Genomic DNA, 23,894 nt, shown 5'->3' with positions numbered 1-23,894 from the left:
GCTGGCCAGAAGAGGAAGGGACGGACTAGTCACGCTGGGAGGGGTGCTGGCATGTTCAGGAAGTTGACTGCTGCAGATTGGAGCCCTGCATGTGACAAGGCCTTTCATAAACTGAAGGACGACCTCCTTAACTGTGCCGTGTTGGCTCATCCTGACTTTTCACGACCGTTCATTTTGTCTGTGGATGCTTCTCTGGATGGACTGGGAGCGGTTTTATCACAATTGCCTATCGACGGGGATAAGGCACGCCCTATTGCTTTCGCGAGCAAAGCGCTAAGCAGGTCACAGCAGAGATACCCAGCCCATCGCCTTGAGTTCATGGCCCTGAAGTGGAGCATCTCTGAAAAGTTCAGCCACTGGTTGAAGGGGCACAAGTTCACAGTGTGGACTGACAACCCGCTCGTTCATGTATTGACCAAGCCCAAGCTGGACGCTTATGAACAAAGGTGGGTGGCCAAGCTGTCATCCTATAACTTTGATTTGAGGTATATCCCAGGTCGAAAGAATGTTGTAGCAGATGCACTTAGTCGTGACCCCTTCACCTATTCTATTGGTGGGCGCTTGCTTCAGGAGCCCTACGAGCACTTGGTGCGGAATGCAGAAGGTGCGGCGGCTCATGAGGTGCAGGACGCTTTCAGGTTTGGTGTCCAAAATATTCAGGTTGCCCAACAACCTGTTCCAGCTCTGCCCTCAGAAGATTCCTACAGTTCGTCGGAAGTCACGGCTACCTTGGTTCACCATGATTACTGGGAAACCGCTGCGGAGAATAGAGCTGCCTCCCTTCTCTACCTTGTTCAGCAGTTGCAACCAGTTGGCAATGATGTACTGCCATCACTTACCTTACATGAGCTGGAGGACCACCAACTTCAAGATCCCATCATCTCCGCTGTCCTGCCACTCGTAGCCTGCAGGAGGCGCCCTTCCAGGCGTGAGAGACATGATATGGATTCCAGGGCACTGGCCCTATTGAAGCACTGGGAGAGGCTCAAGGTTCGGGATGGCATTCTCTACAGGGAGACGAGAGACCCTGTGAGCAAAACAAAGAGACTCCAGTTGGTGTTGCCAGTGAATTTACGGGTGCAGGCCTTGAAAGGTGTCCACGATTTGGCAGGGCACCAGGGTCAAGTTCGCACCCTCCACCTAGCAAGGCAACGTTTTTTCTGGCCCAATATGGAGAGGGATGTGAAGGAGCATGTTCGGTGCTGTGGAAGGTGCATACTTGCCAAGACTCCAGAGCCTGCAGCACGAGCCCCATTAGAGAGCATTAAGACCTCTGCTCCCATGGAGCTCATCTGCATTGACTTTTGGTCAGCAGAGGACAAAAAGAAGCGCTCTGTTGATGTGCTTGTGGCAACTGACCACTTCACGAAAATGGCCTTTGCTTTCCCGTGCAAGAATCAGACTGCCAAGCAGGTTGCCAGAAAGTTATGGGACTGTGTTTTTTGTGTATATGGTTTCCCTGAGCGTATTCACTCAGACCAAGGTCCCAGCTTTGAGAGTGAATTATTTTCTGAGCTTCTGCAGATTTCGGGCGTTGCCAAGTCTCACACTACGGCTTATCACCCTATGGGCAATGGGGGCACGGAGCGGTTCAACCGCACACTTGGCAACATGCTGCGAGCTCTCCCTCTCAGAGCCAAACAGGAATGGCCGCAGCAGATTCAGACATTGACCTTTGCTTATAATGCAACTGTTCACGAGACTACTGGATATGCCCCATTCTACTTGATGTTCGGCCGTGTCCCACGACTACCGGTCGACGTTATGTTCAAGTCTGTTTTGCATGATCCCATTGTGGTGGACTTTAACGGCTACTCCAAGCTTCTTCTGTCATACTTGTCTGAGGCTGCCAAGATCGCCCGGGAGCACACCAGCAATGAGCAGGAGCATCAGGCTCGTCAATACAATAAGAAAATCAAAGGTGTGTCTCTGAACGTTGGGGATCGCGTCCTGCTTGCCAATAAAGGCGAGCGGGGCAAGAAGAAACTTGCAGACAAGTGGGAGCCTCAGGTTTACACTGTTGTGGAGAGGCATCCCAGGACCCACATTTACAGGATCAGTGACTCTTCAGGCCAGAGTAAGGTTGTACACAGAAACCTTCTGTTGGACGTGAGTTTCCTTCCTGTCCAGGATTCGTTGGGAAGTCAGTCCCTAGACGTTTTCTCCAGTGAGGGGGATCTCAGTGCTTGTGGGGATCTGGAGGACCCTGGCAGTCTAGAGACAGAGTCTACCGCAGCAAGGACTTCCTTGTGGGTCCTTTCGGATTTGAGCCATGGAGTGGATGTGGATTCTGTGGCAGGAGAGCATGCCTCACAGTCCACGGATCGTCAGCATGGTTCATGTGATGGTGCGGATGTGGACAATGCCCTACCTGACTCTCAGACTTGCACAACGCACATTTCAGCAAGCCCTTCTGGTCAGGCCCAGCACTTTGCTCTTCCTACTCCGGTTGACTGTTCCGCTACCTCTGATTTGACACAGTCTGGCACAGATTCTGTTCCAGGTGCCTGTCATGGGGACGCTGTTGTTCCGCAGACTGTTCCTGTTTCTGGCTCAGACATCAATCAGACCTCTGGTCAGCCGTATACTGGGCAGCCATCCAACTTGCCAAGACATGACTCTGACCATGCCAATGTTCGAAGCAGAGTGGTTACCAGAGCAGGTCGGGTGGTAAAGTCAGTCAACAGGCTGATAGAAAACATGGTCCAGAAGCCTATTACATGGGGCCTGTTACCGCCACGGGAGGCTCGGCCTCTGACATAGACTGTTTTTTTGGTCATCCCATTGCGTATTATGAATGTGTTGTACTTGCTTGAGGCATCATGACACCCACCCTGGGCGTCTTTATGGGACCACGTTTGATGAGGTGTAGGCTGCACCTTTGTGTTCTGAAAGGGTTGGAGGCCTGATCAACCTATCCAACTTCTTTTAATCCATTTATGGATAGTTTTTTAACTGAACTATGGGATAAGATCCTTGGGTTGCCTGTTCCGGAGGTGATGGTAGTTCAGCATCGTTGTGCCTCTTGGTACTGCAGTACCATTCAGATGTGTAGTGATTTTGGTGAAATTCAGGGGGGGGTGAATGTAACATATGTGTTAAATACTTGTGAATTTCACCCAAAACACTTTCTTTTTTTGGATTAAATATGTCATTTTTGCATCTCACTCTCCTACCTGTGTGATCTGAGTCTGTGTGCGTTCATGTGCATGTGTGCGCTGCGTGGTGACGTAGGCGCGTGCATGTGTGCCCCGGTCACAGCTCCTTTCAGCATGGCCGGAGGTAAGTCACTGCCACGTTGCTCTCAGCTAATTAAAGTTTGTTCGGATCCCAAGCTGCAGTGTGAATACAGCCGAACCACCGCGTTTTTGTTTGTCATTAAGAGACTCATTCGGGATAAGTTTTGTGGAGGGCGGAGTTCACTAATATACACTTATAATGAGTTTTAGCCGAGAACGCAGCTAAAATGCTAGCATGCTAAGTTAGCCTGATCACTAGCGGCTTGAGAGCGTACTTGCGGCAGTCTCTCTTCTTTTTTTAACAGCATGCACTCTTTTTTCCTTCGTCAGGAGAGGTGTACTGGCAGTCGCGTGACACACACAGATCAGACACATATTTCTGTGTTGCAGGTATGGAGATGTTCTTATGTTTTGGAGATGCAGTCTTTCATTTATTGTTCTTATAAGTTGTTTTGATGTTTTTTCAGTGACATATTATTTATTTTGTGCTTTTTGTTTTTGAGAGCTTAAGTTAATGTTTTAAAACAATTTGTTGTATTTGATTCGTTACATTAATGAAGCTGCAGGCACAGCTCCTTTCAGCATGGCCGGAGGAGAGGTGTACTGGCAGTCGCGTGACACACACAGATCGAACACATATTTCTGTGTTGCAGATGTGCAGTAAAGAGCCAAAGACCCAGTACTGTCTCCTGCCTCTTACTTTCACGCCAGAACACAACGCAAGAACAACAGGCGTAACACATGAACGGGTTACACCAGCATGCACTGGGGTGGGCCTATGGTTTTTTACCAGAGCAGGAGAAGCAGCAGGAAGTAACAAAAAAAATGGATCTTGTTATTGCCAAACTGGATAAAATAAACCATAAAAACGCAACTTTCAAGTTTGGACAGTGGACTTCTTTTGCCTGCGTACGAAATAGTATCTCAGTGCAGCAGTGGCTTGTGGACTTTTAATTGTGGGATGTTTGGTTGGTCAAACAAAAGGAATTGCCACTACACAGGGAATAAATGATTGAGCCAAAAACATCCAGGAGCTCTGTTTATTGGAAGTTTGTGTATTAGTTTCAACTTCAATAAAAATAATCAAATGGACAATATGTAAATAATTACAAATTTAAATAAGTAAAAACATGATGGCAGCTTGTGGGGATAGGTTAATTGGATAATCCAAATTGCCACTAAGAGTGAATGTGAGTGTGAATGGTTGTCTGTCCCTGTGTGTTGGCCCTGCGACAGACTGGCGACCTGTCCAGGGTGCACCCCGCCTCTCGCCCTATGACAGCTGGGATAGGCTCCAGCGCCCCCCGCGACCCTGAAAAGGAGAAGCGGAAGCGAATGGATGGATTCTAGAACATAAATGACTGGTATCGCAGGAATCAATATTTCAGTATCGATTCGCACATCACTACTATACTATAGATATTGGAATCAAGGGCGTAGATTTGGCATGGACGGAAGGGACATGTCCCCACCAATATCCAGCGATTATTGAATTGTCCCCACCAATAATTTGATCTCTTTGAGTAAAGAAAAACAAAACCGATAGAAATTACGTTCTCATGTGACAAATATGACCAATGTGATTGGCTGAGCCTTTCAGGGAGCTCTGTTTAGTTTTAGCAGCGGCAAACCTGCGCTGCAAGGAGAGGAGGACGGCAGCAAAGAGGAAGAACCTGGATATAAGAAAGTATTTTTCAAAGAAACCTGTAACTCACTTAAAGTCAAGCTCACTCATAAAATGTGTCCGTCTTAATAACGTTACAGGCTATGCTAGGCTTTGGCCCACATCAGTCTAAAACTGTATGTAACCAAGAATAACGTGTTTTGGAAACTACCTGCACAACAGGCAGCACTGTTAGTTTTCTCAGTCTCAGAGCAGCATTTCTAATTTTGATTGAAGCTGTCGGAGAAAACGGCAGCCTCGAGCAGCCCGGATATTAGTTGACAGAGGCTGTTAGAATTATATGTCTAACGTTAAAATGTTGGTGACACAATAATTTCATCCTAATGGCACTGACGTATTCATAGGGTTAATTTTGAGACAATATATCATGAGGTAGTCACGATTTTGCAAGTATTCCACCTTGGAGTGCAGTTTGCACAAATTGTTTTAAAAATGCACTCAGCCTACAAACATCACTGACGAGTCAAGATCTGCACAAAGTGACAGAAACACTGAAGCAGATCCACGTTTTATTCTTATTGTCATGTTTGTCCTGTTTGTCAGGTGACAGAAGAACCAACACAAAGCTGGTGAAACTGGATGATGACTTGATGGTTCATGACTGTATTTGAAGCACATGTGTGACTGCATGTATTTGAATGTCTCACTGTTATTTATCAGGTGACAGAGGCAGCTCTGCCATGTTGTAGCTCAGACAGAGGTGAAGATGCAAGGTCACAGGTGACTGACTGATGATTTGGTGATTAACGAGAGGAGCAGGCATGTGTTTGGCTCCTTCACATAGAGGACATTGAGTTGTTGTGTGGGACACCAGTAGTCCGTGTCTGTTGCTGTAACAGTAGTTCATGTTTAGAATAAAACATCCCAGCTTTTTCTTTTTTCTTTTCTTTTTTTTTGCCTGTCCCGTTTGGCTCTTCTGCCATCAGAATTATTGTCTAAAGGCAAAGAAAGATGCCCAACGGATTTACTTTAACAAATGGACCATCCCAGCCTTGCCGTAATGGTCCATTTGATTCACCTTTTATTGTTTATTTTATTTTCACTTGCTGAATACGGGACAGACTTGACTGGAGGAAAGAAGGGGAGAAAGAAAGAGGGAAAGAGAAACAGCTGAGAAGAGGGACGGGGGAGAAGGGCAAAAAAACAAAAAAAACAAACAAAACAAAAACCAACAGAATAAGCAGAGAGAAAGAAGAAGAAAAAGATGCATATATCGATCACCTGGATCACCTGTTGAGAAAGAAAAAAAGAAAACAAGCAGAAGAAAACATCCCAGCTGACTTGATCGGGGCAGTAGTGCCTAAAATGTTGCATAATGTTGCTGAGAGATCTGTTACTTTGTGGTCATCTTAGACGAGTAGTTTTATGGACAAAAACAACCAGGTCATTGAGTCTTCCCTTAGTGCTAATGTATAACAGATGGTGTAGTATAACTGAAGTAATGTTGTTAAGTCCTTAAAGTCATATTCTTTTATTGTCATGACTGTATTTGAAGCTGTTTTTATTTTTGTATGATACCTGAGTTATATGGAATACGGCTGAAGTAAACTAAAGCCTAAAATTATTTAGTCAGTCATTTGTTTAATAGTAATTTAACATTATATAATTCACATATAAAACTATGAATTGTGATTTTAAATGGTTTAAAAGCAGGTAGAATAGCATATGTAGGCAAGTATATTTCTCCTTTTTTTTTTTTTTTTATCAAGAAGCAAAGACGAAAAGGGGAAATAAAGAAACGGGGCAGGGTTCAGTGGTTGAATCATCCGTCCCCACCAATGCCAAAACCAAATCTACACCCTTGATTGGAATCACCATGTTAAGTATTATTCACACATATATCATCGGTTTATGCCATCTGTTGGTGTGCACTGCTTGTAGCGAGGTTTAATAATTAGGACCGATGTGTAACTTTAATCACGTTATGGCCGACTGTGACACAGCAAAGCTGGCCCACCTGAAGATGGCGCCTGGCCGGACCCCTGACCTGCACCTGTTGTTTTTAGCTGGATGACAAGGGGAAAGTTACCCATCAGCTGCAGGAGGGGTTATGGAGGGACGGAGGTGACATCATGGCTCTTTTCTCTCTGTGTTTAAGGCTCTACACCCGGGCTTTGCTCAGCTTGCTTTGCTGTGTGTTGTAATGTTTCAGTGTTCATGTGATTCTGTTTATTCTGTTTCAATAACTCTGCTGTTTCCACAGGATCTTTTTGAGTGATTTGATTGTAATTGGCTGGATCTCCACACCGCTGGCTGGAGGAGGTTACCATGTTGGCTTTCAAATCTGGGAGCCGACAGTTTGTATGACAGAGTTTCTGTGGAGTGACCCGTGAATAGGAAACCTGCAGCATCTTTACACTGAGTCATATGAACAGCAGGAAAAATACATACAGACATTTAGCAAGAGAATTACAAAGCAGACAGCAAGCAAAGCAAAACCCCGGGGTGTACAGCCTTAAGCACAGACAGCAGAGCAACACAGAGATGGACAGAGAGCAACAGCAGAGGGGAAAAAAGAGCTGGGGGTGTCCTCTGGTCCCTTAATATATAAGGACCAGTATCCCCGCCCCCTGCTGCTGGGTAACTTTCCCACCCATCCAAACACAGCTGCAGGGGTCAGGTAGCGGCCAAGGTCTTGGCCAGAGGCCAGTCAGGACTCTGACTACCCCCTGCTCTGGCTTATCACAAGAGGTCATGACACGGTCAAACATCACACATTAATCCTAATTATTTAATCTTATACAGCAAGTGGCACAATCTTATAACATATAATCTTATAACTACATAGGTTACATGCTTTCTCATATATAAAAACACGTCAGTGTGGTTCAAAGTGTGTGTGTGATTATATCGTATGATATTTTATTGTGATGTGTTCAGGATCTCTGTTACAATGTTACTGTTTTGGTTGTGCTGCATGAAAGACGTTGAGTGAGTATTAGGGGAGGTTAGTTACCGGAGCTGGAGAGTGAGTTATTCAGGTGAACTCTCAACAGCATCAACTGCCCTGTTACTGTGCCACCCTAATAAACCTCGGTGAAGCAAAATGTCTTGCGCTTAAGACTCTACATGAAAGTTAAAATATATATGTTCAGTTCACATAGATATATAGTGTATATAGTTACATAGTTATACATATCACACAAAAATCCACCACAAAGCTGTGACATGTTTTGATGCAGTTTATTAAGCTTTAATCAGAGACAGTATCAGAGGCTATAAATGGATTACACTCTACACACACTGTTTGTGTTTCAGTTCACACAATCAGAGGCGCCGACAGTATCGTGGACCAGAATGACCAGAGTGCACGATGCAGCTGTGATTTCAGGAGCACATGTTAATCTTGCTGTGACGAACACACACATTTAAAAGTTAGACATGGATGCAGGAAAACGATGCAAAGCATGGGTTACATTTTCTGTTTTTCTTTTTCCCTCTCTGGTTAATTCTGATGATTTTCTCTCATCACTCCTCCTCTCTGCATGTTACTCTTCCTCTTGGTCTTATTCTCTTTCTCCCCTTTGTTGCCAAGCAGTTTTAATACATTTTTCTGCAACAGCACCATTGGTATTGCAGATAAGACACTTCATTTCATCCATATTTTGCTGCCTGTAGCATCGGAATATATGCTTTAGACCATTTGACTTTTTTTCTTCCTCCTTTGTCCCTTCTTCTGCGATTGCGTCCCCAAGCCTCTCAAGTGATCCACGCAGTTCATTCACACGATTATTATTATTATCATCAGGTCTAAATACATCTGAAAACACAACAACATAATTCTTCCAGTTCCTTATCGCTGGTATTTTACTGAGAATATTCCGAGTATTCCCTGGGTTGGTACATGAGTCATCACATGGGGAGGCACGGACGTAGAAAACCATCAGATCATCTTTGGAGTTTTTCCTAATTTGGTCTTTTTCTTCGAAATGGTTCAGGGTTCGGGACTCAGCATGAGCAGCCTGAGGATGCAGATTATTTTCAATATATTCTTCATCACAAAATGCTGCAATATCAGCCCATGTCTTTATCTCCTTTCTATTACATTTTTTTGGGACAGGCCACTGTACAGGAGCATTAGGACACTGATATTGAACATTAGGCCATCTCAGCACTGTGGCTGCCACCACTCTGTTACCTATGTATACGTCACAGTCTAGAATCTTCGTCCTCACAGCTTCACCATCATCATCAGTGACTTTGTTCATATCAAACTTGTCTTTATTGCGTGGGACGCTCACGGCCACACTGAACATGGGGAACTGTCTGTCGAAGTAAACAGAGAATATTCACCTGTAAAACGTTTTCTTTCTAACGTGCAGATTAAAGTATCCAGAGTGTTAAACCAGCCAAAGTGAGTTCAGTCTCATTTTGCTGAGGAAACCAGTCTATTTCTTTTTTTGGATTTTTTTAAGCCCTGAAATTGAGAACAACTTAAACATCCAGTTATGAATAACAGTGAGTATGTAATGCTGCATTTGTTCTTTCAGTCTCTGCTTCTACATGTAGCTCTAATGATCTCTGTTTCTGCCACGTTACTATAAAGCACACTGTAAGTACTGTGCTGCAGATTAAAGTGACCTTTGTTACTGACCTGTTGTCGTCTGCACCGTAGCTAGGTGTGTACCTGCCAAAAGACACACACACAGGTTCTGATGTTGATTTCACTTGGAAAGATTTACATGAAACCACAACAATGTTGGTTTGTTTCCCTGAGAGTTTGGACAGAGTTAAACAGAGGCTGATCTGTGTTACAGTCCAGTGTGATACAGCTTTAATAGCATATTTGTCACATGTTACTCTGATGCTCACAGTTTGCTTGTTAAAAACAGCTGCTGTAACATCATCATCAGTTTTTCTTTAGTATTTCACAGAAAGTTCACTCACCTGTTCAGAATGTCTTGAACAATTGGTGCGAGCTCGTGTGTCTCAATAGCAGTCGCACCGTTTGTAGCAGTCATCAAAAGAACGACCGCTACAATAACCCAGTAAGAAGCAGCCATCTGAGTGGGTTTAGCAAACAGAGACACAAATACCAATAAGAAGACTGAATATATTACAGCTTCACATGTAATCTGTTCAACAAAACTGTCTCTAATTCGCCCAGATTATCAGCTCTGCTCTTTCAGGGATTTTTTTCAGCATTTAGCACCAATTTATAACTGAATAAGGTCAATGTTAGAGAGGAGCAAGTCTTCAAAGTCCGACTGAAGGTGCACCAAAAACTCATGAAACAACAGTGTGACGAGAGTCAAGTACAAACCTTCACAGCTGCTGCCCAAAAGGAAGAAGAGACCTGAAACCAACAGAAATAAAAAGGTTATTTCTCTCATATTTCTCTCAGCATTGACGTTCAGTCTGTGTCCACGAGTCAGTGTGAGGAGTGAAACAGGTTTATGTTGCTGGGATCATTCATGCTTTTCATAAAGGCATTTTGAAAGTTACTATGTTTTGAAAAGTGGTCATGGTACAAAGAGCGTAGAGCCTCTTTTAAGTCCTTTCAAACTTTTATGGGACATGATAAAAATAATTTGGTCCTTACAGTGCTGGGATTTTACTCAAGAAAGCAGCATATTACAGATTACTCGTTAGTTTTCTTAGAAATAATTACTTGCCAGAGAAAGTAATTTGTTACATAAATTTTGTCTTATAATTACCGGTTATAGTCCCGCACATCAGAAGGATACAGTCCTACACAAAAGCACACATCTTTGTCCTAATGAGGAAACATGTACAATCTTTCTTTTAGTGTTTATGTATGAATACAATGAAAACCAGCATAAAGAGACTTTCCACAGTAGAAATGGAGGCCGCAGGATGACTGTTCATCTCTGCTTTTGTTGCCTCTTGAAAATCTGGATTCTTCATCTTTAAAATCAGTTAAAGATGAGTTCATGGCGAGCTTTGGATTAGCATGTTGTCAGTGCAGGTGCTTTCAAGGAGCTGAAGTTTACACTTTACCACCAAACTCTTGTTTTCTTTCTGCAATAAAAATAAAAGTAATGTTCATATCGCCTCTCCTCCAAAGCTGTATCACTGCACCTCTCCAAGAGTCTCCTCCTGCACATGAATTGAAATCAGCTGATTGTGAGCAGATTTTTATTTTTTTTGTCCAGATAACTGAAAAACCTTTGTAATGCAACTAATTATATAATACAATTATAATTATATAATTGCAACTGTGGATTGGTGATTCTAAATTGCCCATAAGTGTGAATGTGAGTGTGGATGGTTGTCTGTCTCTCTGTGACAATCCATTCATTCACACACACATCTATTCTGTCTTGCTTCTACTGACTTTCATTCCTCTTCTCTCCACACCGTACCTTCACCTGCTCCCTACTCTCACTATAGAGTAGTGACCTCATCTGCTCCAAAACAAGAAGGGGCTCAGACTAATCCCTGATGTAATCCCACCCCCACCTTGAACTCATCTGACACTCCTACCACACAGCTTACCTCTGTCCTCAGACATGTCCTATACCAGCCTCACATACTTTCTTTTGCCACTTTTGACTTCTCAGCACCCCATTATCTGCTTTCTCTTTCTCTTGTTCTTTTAATTTTAAAGCTGTGTATATTCTGTGTATTTATTGTCTCATCCTTACTGCCTGTTTATGCCCTGTCCTTATCTTCAATGTCATGCTGCTCTGCTGTATCTTAATTGGGGATAGATAAAGTCTTTCTGATTCTGATTCTCTGCCTCCACAAAGTGAAACTCCTTCTGACCTCGTCTGTACTTCTCCTCTAACTCAAATTGTGGAGATTAAAAAAAACTAGCAAACATCTACTGATTGAGAAAACTACAAACTACTTTAAGTGTGACTTTAATGCATTTATTCTAATAAAATACACACACACAATCACAATGTGTAATAGAGATACAGTAGACAATGTTGCAGTGATTTTTTATATATTTATTATTGTTTACTCTATTTAATTCGTAAAATATGTGTACACACACACACGTAGGAAAATATTTAGTATACACATCCAGAAATGCATATACTATTATATATTGTACATATATTTATTAGTTTCAGATGTAGCCATTCTTGTATTCTGCTTGTTTACATTATTGTATTTTGCACAACTCGGTTGCTTGTGAAGCTCGCACACAAGAATTTCACTCACATGTGCTGTACCAATGTACCTGCACATGTGATGTGACAATAAAAGTGATTTGATTTGATCTGCTAGAAGCCAGTGGCCTTAGAACCAGAACAAAACTAACCATAGCGTTTAATAGACTTCCTTTATCATTTTTAAAGTGACTCTTACCTGTAGTGACTGATGTCAGATGGACACTGTTGCCGTCCTCCGTTGTTCTCCCAGTGTGTTCTGGTTGTAGGTGCCAGTGCAATGAACAGTCAGGAGGAAGATTTTTAAAGGAAAAATTAGACCAACCCCCAGTAAGCAGCCCCACAAGCCTATCTGAACATTCAAATGTTGAATTATGCAAAGGTTAAGAACAAGTGAGTCACAGTGAACATACAGAGGTCCTTTGTTCATCTGTCAGAGAAATAAAACACTTTCAAGTTACAGTTTTCAGTAATAATGATGACGATGACTGTCTGCATGGAACTTCTAGATTTATTCATTTGATGGTTTCATTTATGTACTTGTGTGACACAGTGACAGACTCCTGCAGACCAGCCAGTTATTAAGAGAGACACCTGAGTGCATCACTTTATACAGTCTTTTTCTCAGTTAAAGAAATACAGGAAACAACATGTATTAAAGAGATGTTTTATGGAGGAGAATAAAGAGGAAAAGGGCGAAGCAAAATTAGACAGTAAGATACAAAATGTAAACGAAACTGTGTTTATCTAAGAAACTTAGTAGCATCCATAGAGACCATATCCATTTTTACTGTAAATGCACAATGCTGCTATGTGAGACCGACCTCTTAGATTTATTATATGAAATGTTAGTGGCTCACGGCCCGGAGGCTGCTGTGAGAATATGGACCCACAAGCAGATGCAACACGGAAGGCAATAATACTTTTTAAGTGTTTTATTTTATAACAGGCCCAGGGAATTTGGTTACTACACAGGGGAAAGTTTTCTTGACAGCTAGACACAACTGGATGGCTACACAAATGTGGTTTTTCCTGACGAGCGGGTCGTGACTGCAGGCGGAGGAATAGGGAAAGCGTAGGTGGGTTTGCAGAGGTAACTTGGTGGATGATGTGAGGATTGAGATGAGGAAATCTTACTTGGTGGGGGAGGTGAGACTGCTTCGGTCAGATGAGCTCCAGAGTGAGAAATGAGAGAAGCGTTTTCAACATTATCCTTTCAGTGACTCGTGAGAGATGGTGGCAGGAGGGCAGGCAGGTGGAGAAGGTGAGAAGCGTGTGTCTGAAGACACGCGGGTCACAGCCAAGTGATGGCCGCGTAGAGACCAGCGTCCTGAATCCTGAGCTGCAGATTGATGAGGTATGACGGGAGACATGGAGACTAGATTCACAGAGAGCATACAGGTAAGTGCAGGTCTTTAAGCAGCGAACACAAGGCTAGGTAGTCGGTTACCAAAATGTGGTCAGGCGAAGGAGAGATGAGGACGCTGATCTCAAATACCGTCTGTAGATTACTCGAGGATCAGGTACAGGTGGGTAGCACAGGTGATGAGATGAGGGCTCCGCATGGGGAGGAGGACACTGGAGCTGCCCTGGACCATGACAGTTAGCTTCTGTTCTGCAATTTGAATATATTACGCAAAGATAATAAAGTATTTTTTTGAAAAGTATTATTTGAATTCAGGAGATAAGAGAAACAGACAAATGAGGCCATATTTGAAGCACCTTTATCTGAAACTCCAAAAGCATTCAAATGTACTCATTTAATGATTAAGCTGAGCAGTGGAGACAAACGACCAGTTTTTCATTTGACTTTTGACACTGCAGCTCCTTTTATCCACTTTGTCTCAGACAGTGACCTTTTTATTCTTGCAGCTGTTTTGGTGTAGAAATGTTTAGTTTTAGACTCGTCATAGAAAATTGGCAGATGCAGTGCCAGGGATGGCTGGTCAGCAGTGATCGGAATAACGGCGTTACTATTTTCAGTAACGATTAATCTAATTACTATTCCTATCGTTACAACACCGTTACAGTTACTAACAAGAAAATGCGGTCCGTTACTATTTTTCAACAAAGACAGTTGAAGCTGTGTTCAGCTTACTGCATCTTATATCAGTTGCACGGAAGTAGCTGTAAGTAATCTGGGCGCTACAGCTTTAAACAGCTGCGCGCTCCCGCGGACGGCGATCACTTTCTGCCTGACGATCACTTTTTGGCACAACACCTGGAGCTCAGGGGGCGAAACAATCGCACGAGTGCTGCTGTTTGGCTGAGGAAGAATAAAGTAGTCATGGTAAACAATCACATGACCACTTCAAGACAAAGCAACAAGGTGACATATACTAGGCCACGTAAAACCAGAGTCATGATAAACAAGATATGCGCGTGTTTTTTCCTCAGTAGTATCGTCACATTTAACGTCTAAGGACGTTAAATGTATATATATATATATATATATATGTATATATATATATATATACATATATATATATATATATATATACATATATATATATATATATGTATATATATATACATATATATAGACCACAGCGACCTCCCTGAACAGGGTCCAGTAACCATCACAGTGGCAGATATCCAAGAAAGGGTCTCCAGTATGAAGAGTTGGACAGCACCAGGGCCCGACATGGTTCACGCCTACTGGCTGAAGAAGCTGACTGCACTCCACGAGCGTCTGGCAGCACAAATGAACCAGCTGCTAGTTAACGAGAGACACCCGGAATGGCTAACTGAAGGCCGGACGGTCCTGATCCCCAAGGACCCCAAGAAGGGACCGGTCCCCTCCAACTACCGACCAATAACCTGCCTCAGTACTACATGGAAGCTCCTGTCAGGCATCATATCGGCTAAGATGAACAGGCACATGGGTCAATACATGAGCGGGACACAGAAAGGAATTGGCAAGAATACCAGAGGTGCAAAACACCAGCTACTGGTAGACAGAACAATCAGCCGAGACTGCAAGACCAGACTGACCAACCTGTGCACTGCCTGGATTGATTACAAGAAGGCCTATGACTCAATGCCCCACAGCTGGATACTGGAATGCCTAGAATTGTACAAGATCAATGGGACCCTGAGAGCCTTCATCAGGAACTCAATGGGGATGTGGCGTACAACACTAGAGGCCAACTCCAAGCCCATAGCACAAGTTACCATCAAGTGCGGGATCTACCAAGGAGATGCTCTGTCCCCACTGCTGTTCTGCATAGGCCTGAACCCCCTCAGTGAGATCATTAACAAGACTGGCTACGGATACCGACTACGGAACGGAGCAGTTGTCAGCCACCTCCTGTACATGGATGACATCAAGCTGTATGCCAAGAGTGAACGAGACATCGATTCACTGATCCACACTACCAGGCTATACAGCAATGACATTGGAATGTCGTTCGGACTGGAGAAGTGTAGTCGGATGGTAACAAAGAGAGGGAAGGTAGTCAGAACTGAGGGGATTGAACTACCAGAAGGCAACATTGCAGACATAGAGGACAGTTACAAGTACCTGGGGATCCCACAGGCAAATGGGAACCATGAAGAGGCCGCTAGAAAGGCTGCAACCACCAAGTACCTGCAGAGGGTCAGGCAAGTCCTGAGGAGTCAGCTGAATGGTAAGAACAAGATCCGGGCCATCAACACGTACGCCCTGCCCGTGATCAGGTACCCTGCTGGGGTAATAGGCTGGCCAAAGGAGGAGATAGAAGCCACTGACATAAAGACAAGAAAGCTCCTTACCATGCATGGAGGGTTTCACCCCAAGTCCAGCACCCTGAGGCTGTACGCTAAGCGGAAGGAAGGGGGCCGGGGACTGGTGAGTGTCAGCACCACAGTCCAGGATGAGACAAGGAACATCCAAGAATACATTGGGAAGATGGCCCCAACTGACCGAGTGCTCAGTGAATACCTCAGGCAGCAGAAACCCAAGAAAGAGGAGGGAGACGAGGAACCATCATGGAAGGACAGGCCCCTGCACGGTATGTACCACCGGCAGATAGAGGAGGTGGCTGATATCCAGAAATCCTACCAGTGGCTGGACAAAGCTGGACTGAAAGACAGCACAGAGGCACTAATCATGGCAGCACAAGAACAAGCTCTGAGTACAAGATCCATAGAGGCTGGGGTCTATCACACCAGGCAAGACCCCAGGTGCAGGCTGTGTAAAGATGCCCCAGAGACAATCCAGCACATAACAGCAGGGTGCAAGATGCTAGCAGGCAAGGCATACATGGAACGCCATAACCAAGTGGCCGGCATAGTGTACAGGAACATCTGTGCCGAGTATAACCTGGAAGTCCCGAGGTCAAAATGGGAGATGCCCCCAAGGGTGGTGGAGAATGACCGAGCTAAGATCCTGTGGGACTTCCAGATACAGACGGACAAAATGGTGGTGGCTAACCAACCGGACATAGTGGTGGTAGACAAACAGAAGAAGACGGCCGTAGTGATCGATGTAGCGGTTCCGAATGACAGCAATATCAGGAAGAAGGAACACGAGAAGCTGGAGAAATACCAAGGGCTCAGAGAAGAGCTCGAGAGGATGTGGAGGGTGAAGGTAACGGTGGTCCCCGTGGTAATCGGAGCACTAGGTGCGGTGACTCCCAAGCTAGGCGAGTGGCTCCAGCAGATCCCGGGAATAACATCGGAGATCTCTGTCCAGAAGAGCGCAGTCCTGGGAACAGCTAAGATACTGCGCAGGACCCTCAAGCTCCCAGGCCTCTGGTAGAGGACCCGAGCTTGAAGGATAAACCGCCCGCAGGGGCGCGCTGGGTGTTGTTGTATATGTATATATATATACATATATGTATATATATATATATATATATACACAAACTGCATGAAAGTCTACCAGAAGATGTGAATGCAGCATTGCAGACAATATGACGGTCACGTGATGTCCACCACAGCAGCAGTGAACCTTGGGATGTTTGGCTAAAAGACGCAGAGCCTCAATGTGCAGTAACGGCCATGGAGAAGGAAACTAGAGGTCAAGATGAAGGTAGCATGAAGGGAACTAGAACTACAGAAGGCTGTGGTTAAGAAAGAGCGGCCTGAGGATACACTAAGCTCAAACTGACAGCCTCAGCTAATCCATGGATGTGTACTAAAAACACAGCCATCCTCTGCGTTAAGTGAGGATTTTTATTTTGTATAACGTGGACAAACATCGAATAACATTGAAAAAACAAGAAAATTAATAAAGTAATAAAAAAAGGCAAAGTAGGTGTTACATTGTCTGTTAGAGGGCACAACTGTAAAATTATTGGTGGACAGTGTGAAGGACAAACAAGAGTAAATCTTCTGATCTGCCAGCGTTGTGTATTTGTGACTGACTACAGCGTCAAACAGAGGACGGTAGTGCTGATGTGTTTTAGACAAAATATAAAATCAGGAAATAAACACGGTGAATGCTTCATCCTAAAAGAAAAAGTCTTCACTGGCTGTTTTGTTGTTTTAGTACGAGAGTGGCAGTCACATGGGTTTACCTGGGGACTTTCCCACAATGCACAGCTGAAGAACGATCCAGGTGACTGTGCTGCGTGACACCAGCAGGAGTGTCTTTTATTTGTTATTCTGCCCCAGGGCAGCTGTGACTACGATGTAGCTGCCATCACCAGTGTGTGAATGTGTGGATGACTGGATGTAGTGTAAAGCGCTTTGGGTCCATTGGAACTAAGTAAAGTACTATACAAATGCAGGCCAGGCCATATTCTTCCTTTATTTCATCTAGGATGAGTTTTGTGTGTGCCAGGCGTGCGATGATATGAAACAGTAACTCTCCTCAGACACGTTAAAGCATCCACACCCACTCTGAGCTCATTGTTTACTCTTATATTATGGTTTTACTTCATTACACCATACTGATCATTGTTTATATTCTCTTTTACAATATTCATTTCTTTTATTAAAGTTCAATTATTTTGGTCATTCCCAGTAACCCACATCTACAAATGTGAGAGGATTTACCTTTCACTCACATTATATACACTATAATTTAATGTTTATGATGACTGAACAGGTCGTGGGAGGCCAGACGTGAACTCAGGAACCGTTTTAATGCTGGAGACAAAATACAAAATCAAGTAACAGTGGAGTGAGGAATATATACATGAGGGAAAACTACAGGTACATAACCCTGACACACAGACACAGAGGGAAACAAACACTGAGGCAACAATGACTACACAAGCCAGGAGGTGGGACACATGCATGATAACACAAACCTAAAGACTAGATGACAAACTAAGACCCGAGGACATAAACAATGAGGGATTACAAAAAGGAAGTAACATCAACTAAGAGCCAGAAGCATGGATTAGAACTCTGCTGGCTGCTGGGAAATATGCTCAAAGGATGAAACACTGCAGAACTACAGACGAACATCTGCAGTGAGAACTAATCTGAAGCCTGCGAACGGGAAGTCCGAGAAAGTCTATGAAGACAAAAATACATAAAAACTCGTGAGTGGGATAACGAGTGTGTAACCTGATCATCTGAACACTGTAATAAACGTTCAGTCGTTTAAAAGTCGAAACAAAACCTGCAGACTGAGAACTGAAAGATGAGCATTGAGACCTACCTGCCACGAAAAGCAAAAGCACCGTGAAAATCATGTTTTGTGAGAGTCAGTGACGTTTACCGCTGTTACGAAGAAAAGACACAAATCTAACGCACGAATATCACGTGACACGAGTCAAAAGGAGGGGCCAGGATTCCTGGAACACATCAGGATTCATGTGTTTGACACGACCGCACAAGCGCAAAGAAAACTGAGCTTTCATTTGTATTTTTGCTGCGGACTGTGAAGATCACTGTAGGACGTTAATAAACACAAGAAGCAAAGAGTGCAGGCTCCCGGATGTTCTAGGTGTGAAGGCGGACTAACGGAAAAACAGCTGCACATTGTTCTCATATAATTATCTAAATGTTTTTGTAAGAGCACAATGCTGTCTGCATGTTAGAGCAGCACCATGTGACTGTTCTTATTCTGAGAAGCTCCGCATTAAAAAACCAACTTTTAATAACTTTACAGTTTAATAAGGTGAACACAAGATGTAGCAAAGGGGGGGGGGAGAGATGTGATGAGGTGAAGCAAGCACTGTACAACAGCGCCACCTGGTGGAGGGAATATGTTTGTGCGCTGTTTCAGTAAATAAGTGGACCTTTAATGTCATTTATGGTAAATGTACAGCACTTCACACACACATTCACACACTGGTGATGGCAGCTACATTGTAACCACAGCCGCCCTGGGGCGCACTTACAGAGGCGAGGCTGCCGGACACTGGCGCCACCGGGCCCTCTGACCACCACCAGTAGGCAACGGGTGAAGTGTCTTGCCCAAGGACACAACGACCGAGACCGTCCAAGCCGGGGCTCGAACCGGCAACCTTCCGATTACAAGACGAACTCCCAACTCTTGAGCCACGATCGCCCCAGTTTATGAAAACAGAGAAGAGAAAATGAGACAATAAACCCACTGTAACCATGACATTATAATAAAGTGAAAGTGAAACACCCTTTCCTGCTGCCCCTCCCTTTAAGCAGATTCCAACTTTCTCTTTCACAAATGTTCCGGCTCGACTCCAGATCACAGCTGGTAAGAAAAGCTGAATAACTCTTTAAAATGTTTGATAGAAAAGACAATCAGGGACTGAGCAAAGCTTTAGAGGGAATTTCTCTCTCTCCCTCTCTCTCTCTCTGTCGCTGTTTATTCTCATAAGAAAAGTGAAAGTTTTTCTCTGTTGTTGTTGTGACATTATTAAACTGCGGCTGTTGTTTTGAGACTGCTTTGGGTTATGTCTGCGTTCCTGTTCCTGTGAAGTGAGGAGTGAAAGTCTGACTTGGATTCAGTGAGATTTACTGACTGTGTTATTTTTGCTGAACCGGGCACATCTGCATTTTTTATTCATAACCACAGATTACAGCAGATTACAGCAGGAATGCACTGCTGAGTGTTCATGCAGCAGACCTCTTCCACTTTTCCTCTTTCTGACACATCCTGTTTCAGCGCTGTGTTTGTAATAAAAGGCTATTTAACGACTGTGTGATGTGACAGGGAGGGGCTATTCCTAATATGGTCATCTCAGCTAAACACATTTACGAACAGAGGCTGAACTGAAGGGCTGTCAGAATAACGAAATGCAGGGTGTGTGTGTGTGTGTGTGTGTGTGTGTGTGTGTGTGTGTGTGTGTGTGTGTGTGTGTGTGTATTATGTGAATCACTGCATGTGACTGATTTTTGGGGAACCTCAAACCTGCACATGCGGCACTTTTACTGCTGCTGTCGGCTGTTTTAAGGTTTTACTTTAACCTCTGTTTTCTTCCAGTTTCAGTCAAAATGCTGTTTTGTCTAAACTTTTTCTTTTTTATAAGCATTTTTGAAAATCTTTCAAAAGTTTGTATAACTCACTGTACCTGATAATGTGTAGATCTTTCCTTCATATCAACACAACAGGTGGTTCACCTTCATAGATACAGAGTGGGTTGCAGATTTATAAGCCACTCAGCCCAAATGCTGCAAATGAGATTTCTAACGTCAGCCGTGCTGCCAGGTGGTTTCCAGAGGTTTGGATTGGAACAGCTCTCAGTGCCACATCAGCAGAAACACACTCAGCGAGTTCATGCAGAGGCAGAAGGCCTGATTGTAACTGCAGTCTTACTTTGCTCAGGGTTGCGTGTTCAGATTGGTTGTCCAGTTAAGTCCATAAACACACCTGGATGCCTGATACAGACAGTGAAGCGTTTCATTCTCAGATCTGGACTCTATAGCAGAGCTTTAGTTTTAGTTCATTTCAGTCTGAGTTTGTAAATGGCCTGCATTTGTATAGCGCTTTTCTAGTCCATAGGACCCCAAAGCGCTTTACACTACATTCAGTCATTCACCCATTCACACACACATTCACACACTGGCGATAGCAAGCTACATTGTAGCCACAGCTGCCCTGGGGCGCACTGACAGAGGCGAGGCTGCCGGACACAGGCGCCACCAGGCCCTCTGACCACCACCAGTAGGCAAACACGGGGTTAGTATCTTGCCCAAGGACATTTGGCATGCAGCCAGGATGCAGCCTGGGATCGAACCACCGACCTTCTGATTAGTGGCTGACCTTCTCTGCCACCTGAGCTACAGCCACCCCATTTGCACAACAGCATGTGAAACTGGTTGTGTCCTTGTGTACTTTATTACTTATTGCTTTGATTTGTTTAAATAGATTTAACACTGAGGTCCTCAAAGCTGCTGTCAGAGCACATGACCGAGGGTCACAGAAACAAACAATGCTGGTAACGTGACTGTCAGACAAAATTTATTTAATCTTGAATTCATTTTTTTGCACTAGTTCACATTTAGCTGTTTTTGTTAATACTAGGTTTATTCTCCCAAACCCAACAAGAGGTTAAACTGGAAAATGCATGTTTCCCGGCTTTTGCGCAGCTAATGTTTTAAAGCATTAGATTTAGTTTTCCAACAGTTATGGGAGACGTGTTGTGTTGTGATGTTTGTGACACTAGATGGCGCAGTTGTTTCAGGCCATGCTGCTCCAAAAAATAAAGGGAACACTTAACACAATGTAACTCCAATTCAGTCACACTTCTGTGAAATCAAACTTTCCCCTTAGCAAGCAACACTGACTGACAACCAGTTTCACATGCTGTTGTGCAAATGGAATCGACAACAGGTGGAAATTACAGGCGAGTAGCAAGAAATCCCCAATAAAGGAGCGGTTCTGCAGGTGGTGACCACAGACCACTTCTCAGTACTTGTGCTTTCCGACTGACGTTTTGGTCACTTTTGAATGCTGGCAGTGATTTCACTCTCGTGGTAGCATGAACGGAGTCTATAACCCACACAAGTGGCTCAGGTAGTGCAGCTCATCCAGGATGGTGCATCAATGTGAGCTGTGGCAAGAAGGTTTACTGTGTCTGTCAGCGTGGTGCCCAGGGCATGGAGGCGCTACCAGGAGTAAAGCCAGTACATCAGGAGATGTGGAGGAGGCTGTTGGAGGGCAACAACCCAACAGCAGGACCGCTACCTCCACCTTTGTGCAAGGAGGAACAGGAGGAGCGCTGCCAGAGCTCTGCAAAACGACCTCCAGCAGGCCACACATGTGCTTGTGTCTGCTCAAACAGTCAGAGTCAGACTCCATGAGGGTGGCTTGAGGGCCCGATGTAATTTTTGTGTGATGTTGCTGTCAGCACATTCAACTATGTAAAGAACAAAATATTTAATAAGAATATTTCATTCATTCAGATCTGGGATGTCTTATTTTTGTGTTCCCTTTATTTTTGAGCAATTTATAAAACCTGTAAAGAAAATGAAGAAAACTCCAAACATAGTTGTCTCCAGTGACTGTGTGCATGCATCATCATAAAGAAGAGCTGTGAGGGGCCGAGCAGGAGTATAACACAATACAAGGGGAGCTAAGCCAAAATAACTGTTTATGTTTAAATTACACCAACTTTTGGACACGCCCAGGAATTTATATAACCCCGCCCCTTTGGCCTAGTGCACATTTGACCTCAAAACCAGACTGAAAACAATGAACTTTGTAACTTACAAAGGCTCTGCTTACCTTTAAATTAATGATTACAACACAATGGAAATCAATATTTCCTTACTTACTTACTTACTGTACTTTGGATACACGACATTTGTGTTTTGTTACCTTTAAGAGAAAATGGAAATACTAGGATGGGTTTGTGATTTGAGTTGATGTTATTATAATTTACTGAATCCTTCTAGTCACTCGATGGTTCTGTGATTCGATCTTTAATTGAAATATTTTTGTTCTTATTTGGATGTATAGAAATAATTTATTCATCCAGCCTCCCTCTCTTAAGTTCATTAAATTTAAATTCATCATCAGAAATGAACCCTTTGGTCTAAGTGTGCACACCACATCAGACCTTCTGTGTGCCTGCAAACCAACTCCAGTGTAGTGCTTATAGAGTGTGGTCCTCAGGCTGGAGCCAATCAGATCCCAGTTACTGTGTCCTCTCTCAGCTGTGCAGACCTGCTCACAGAAACTTTGAATCTAAGGACACAAATACCACCGCAGTCCACGTTTCTCTTTATGACGTACACCGTATCAGTATGATCTGTTGTCAGCCACCACAGGTGGATTTTTGGTAACACAAACAGTAACCAAAAGTTACCGTTGTTGTTAAATCTGGTGCAGCATAACTGCACAGGATGACATCACGCACGTCGAGATCTTTAACTCATCAGGATCATAAGAAACCAATTTTTAAATAATAATAATAATTTTTATCCTAACTCTGAAAGCATGTAGTTTCGTGTATATGGATACAGTTATACTTATTAGACCCATTTAAAGCCAAACTGAACTACCCATGATTTCCCAGTTGCGCCACTAGAGGGCGGGATTGTTAAAGCTTAAACTAAAGTTCTAGTTCAGCCTGGAAAAAACTCAGCAGATAATCCAGTAAACATCATGTATTTGAATCTTTGTCTGCTACAACAGATGAACAAACATTATAACAATGAAATGTTTCACAGCTGGATTTTTCTTTTTCTTTGCACAAACCGCTCGGCCGGAGCTGTTTAAAGCTAAAGGTAGTCCCACCTGCAAAGGGGAGAAAGTATTTTTGGATGTTTTGTGACGGGAATAATTTATTCATGTGTTTTCTGGTTAAAAAAAATGTGAATGAATTAGGCGGGCTGTTATCACAAAACCTGGCCAATCAGCAGTGGACTTACAGAGACACTTGCTGTTGACCTTGATCATGTGACCTTAATCTGCATACACAGAATTCATCCTGCTCAGCTGAGAGTCAGGACAGTCGGACATCTTGTTAGCAGAAAAGCGTCAGCTAGCCGCTAAGCTAACGGCTACAGTAGAGAGAGGACTGT

General features: G+C 43.7%; 1 protein-coding gene across 4 annotated transcripts; it reads right to left on the bottom strand.

Annotated features, from left to right (window-relative positions):
* Positions 1-8,092: 8,092 nt before the first annotated feature.
* Positions 8,093-18,705, bottom strand: LOC146573361 (uncharacterized). 4 transcript variants are annotated; one of them, XM_085278151.1, is made up of 7 exons: positions 18,601-18,705; positions 13,143-13,620; positions 12,205-12,264; positions 10,187-10,219; positions 9,811-9,926; positions 9,518-9,550; positions 8,093-9,189 (listed from the first exon to the last, which is right to left on the bottom strand). In XM_085278151.1, the coding sequence occupies exons 5-7, from the start codon at positions 9,924-9,926 to the stop codon at positions 8,430-8,432; spliced, it is 909 nt and encodes a 302-aa protein (XP_085134277.1). In that variant the 5' UTR covers positions 10,187-10,219; positions 12,205-12,264; positions 13,143-13,620; positions 18,601-18,705; the 3' UTR covers positions 8,093-8,429. The 4 variants fall into 4 exon arrangements, with proteins under 4 accessions (XP_085134277.1, XP_085134273.1, XP_085134276.1 ...); XM_085278147.1 differs by having other exon boundaries at positions 12,205-13,383; positions 13,456-13,620; XM_085278150.1 differs by having other exon boundaries at positions 12,205-13,347; positions 13,456-13,620.
* Between the last annotated feature and the right edge of the window lie 5,189 nt (positions 18,706-23,894).

The sequence above is a fragment of the Mchenga conophoros genome, linkage group LG6 (assembly GCF_057382185.1).
Source record: "Mchenga conophoros isolate Kocher_MC1m ecotype Shallow Benthic linkage group LG6, M_conophoros_male_GT1.1, whole genome shotgun sequence".
NCBI classification, from domain to species: Eukaryota; Metazoa; Chordata; class Actinopteri; order Cichliformes; family Cichlidae; genus Mchenga; species Mchenga conophoros.
Note: the sequence above shows the minus strand (reverse complement) of the source record. Positions and strands in the feature narration are given on the sequence as shown.

Excerpts from the sequence above, each read along its gene's own strand:
- LOC146573361 (XM_085278151.1), bottom strand. The coding sequence starts at position 9,926 with ATGGCTGCTTCTTACTGGGTTATTGTAGCGGTCGTTCTTTTGATGACT. Across the intron at positions 9,551-9,810 it reads GTTCAAGACATTCTGAACAG|GTACACACCTAGCTACGGTG; the intron begins GTGAGTGAACTT and ends GTCTTTTGGCAG. Across the intron at positions 9,190-9,517 it reads TACGGTGCAGACGACAACAG|ACAGTTCCCCATGTTCAGTG; the intron begins GTCAGTAACAAA and ends TTACTTCGACAG.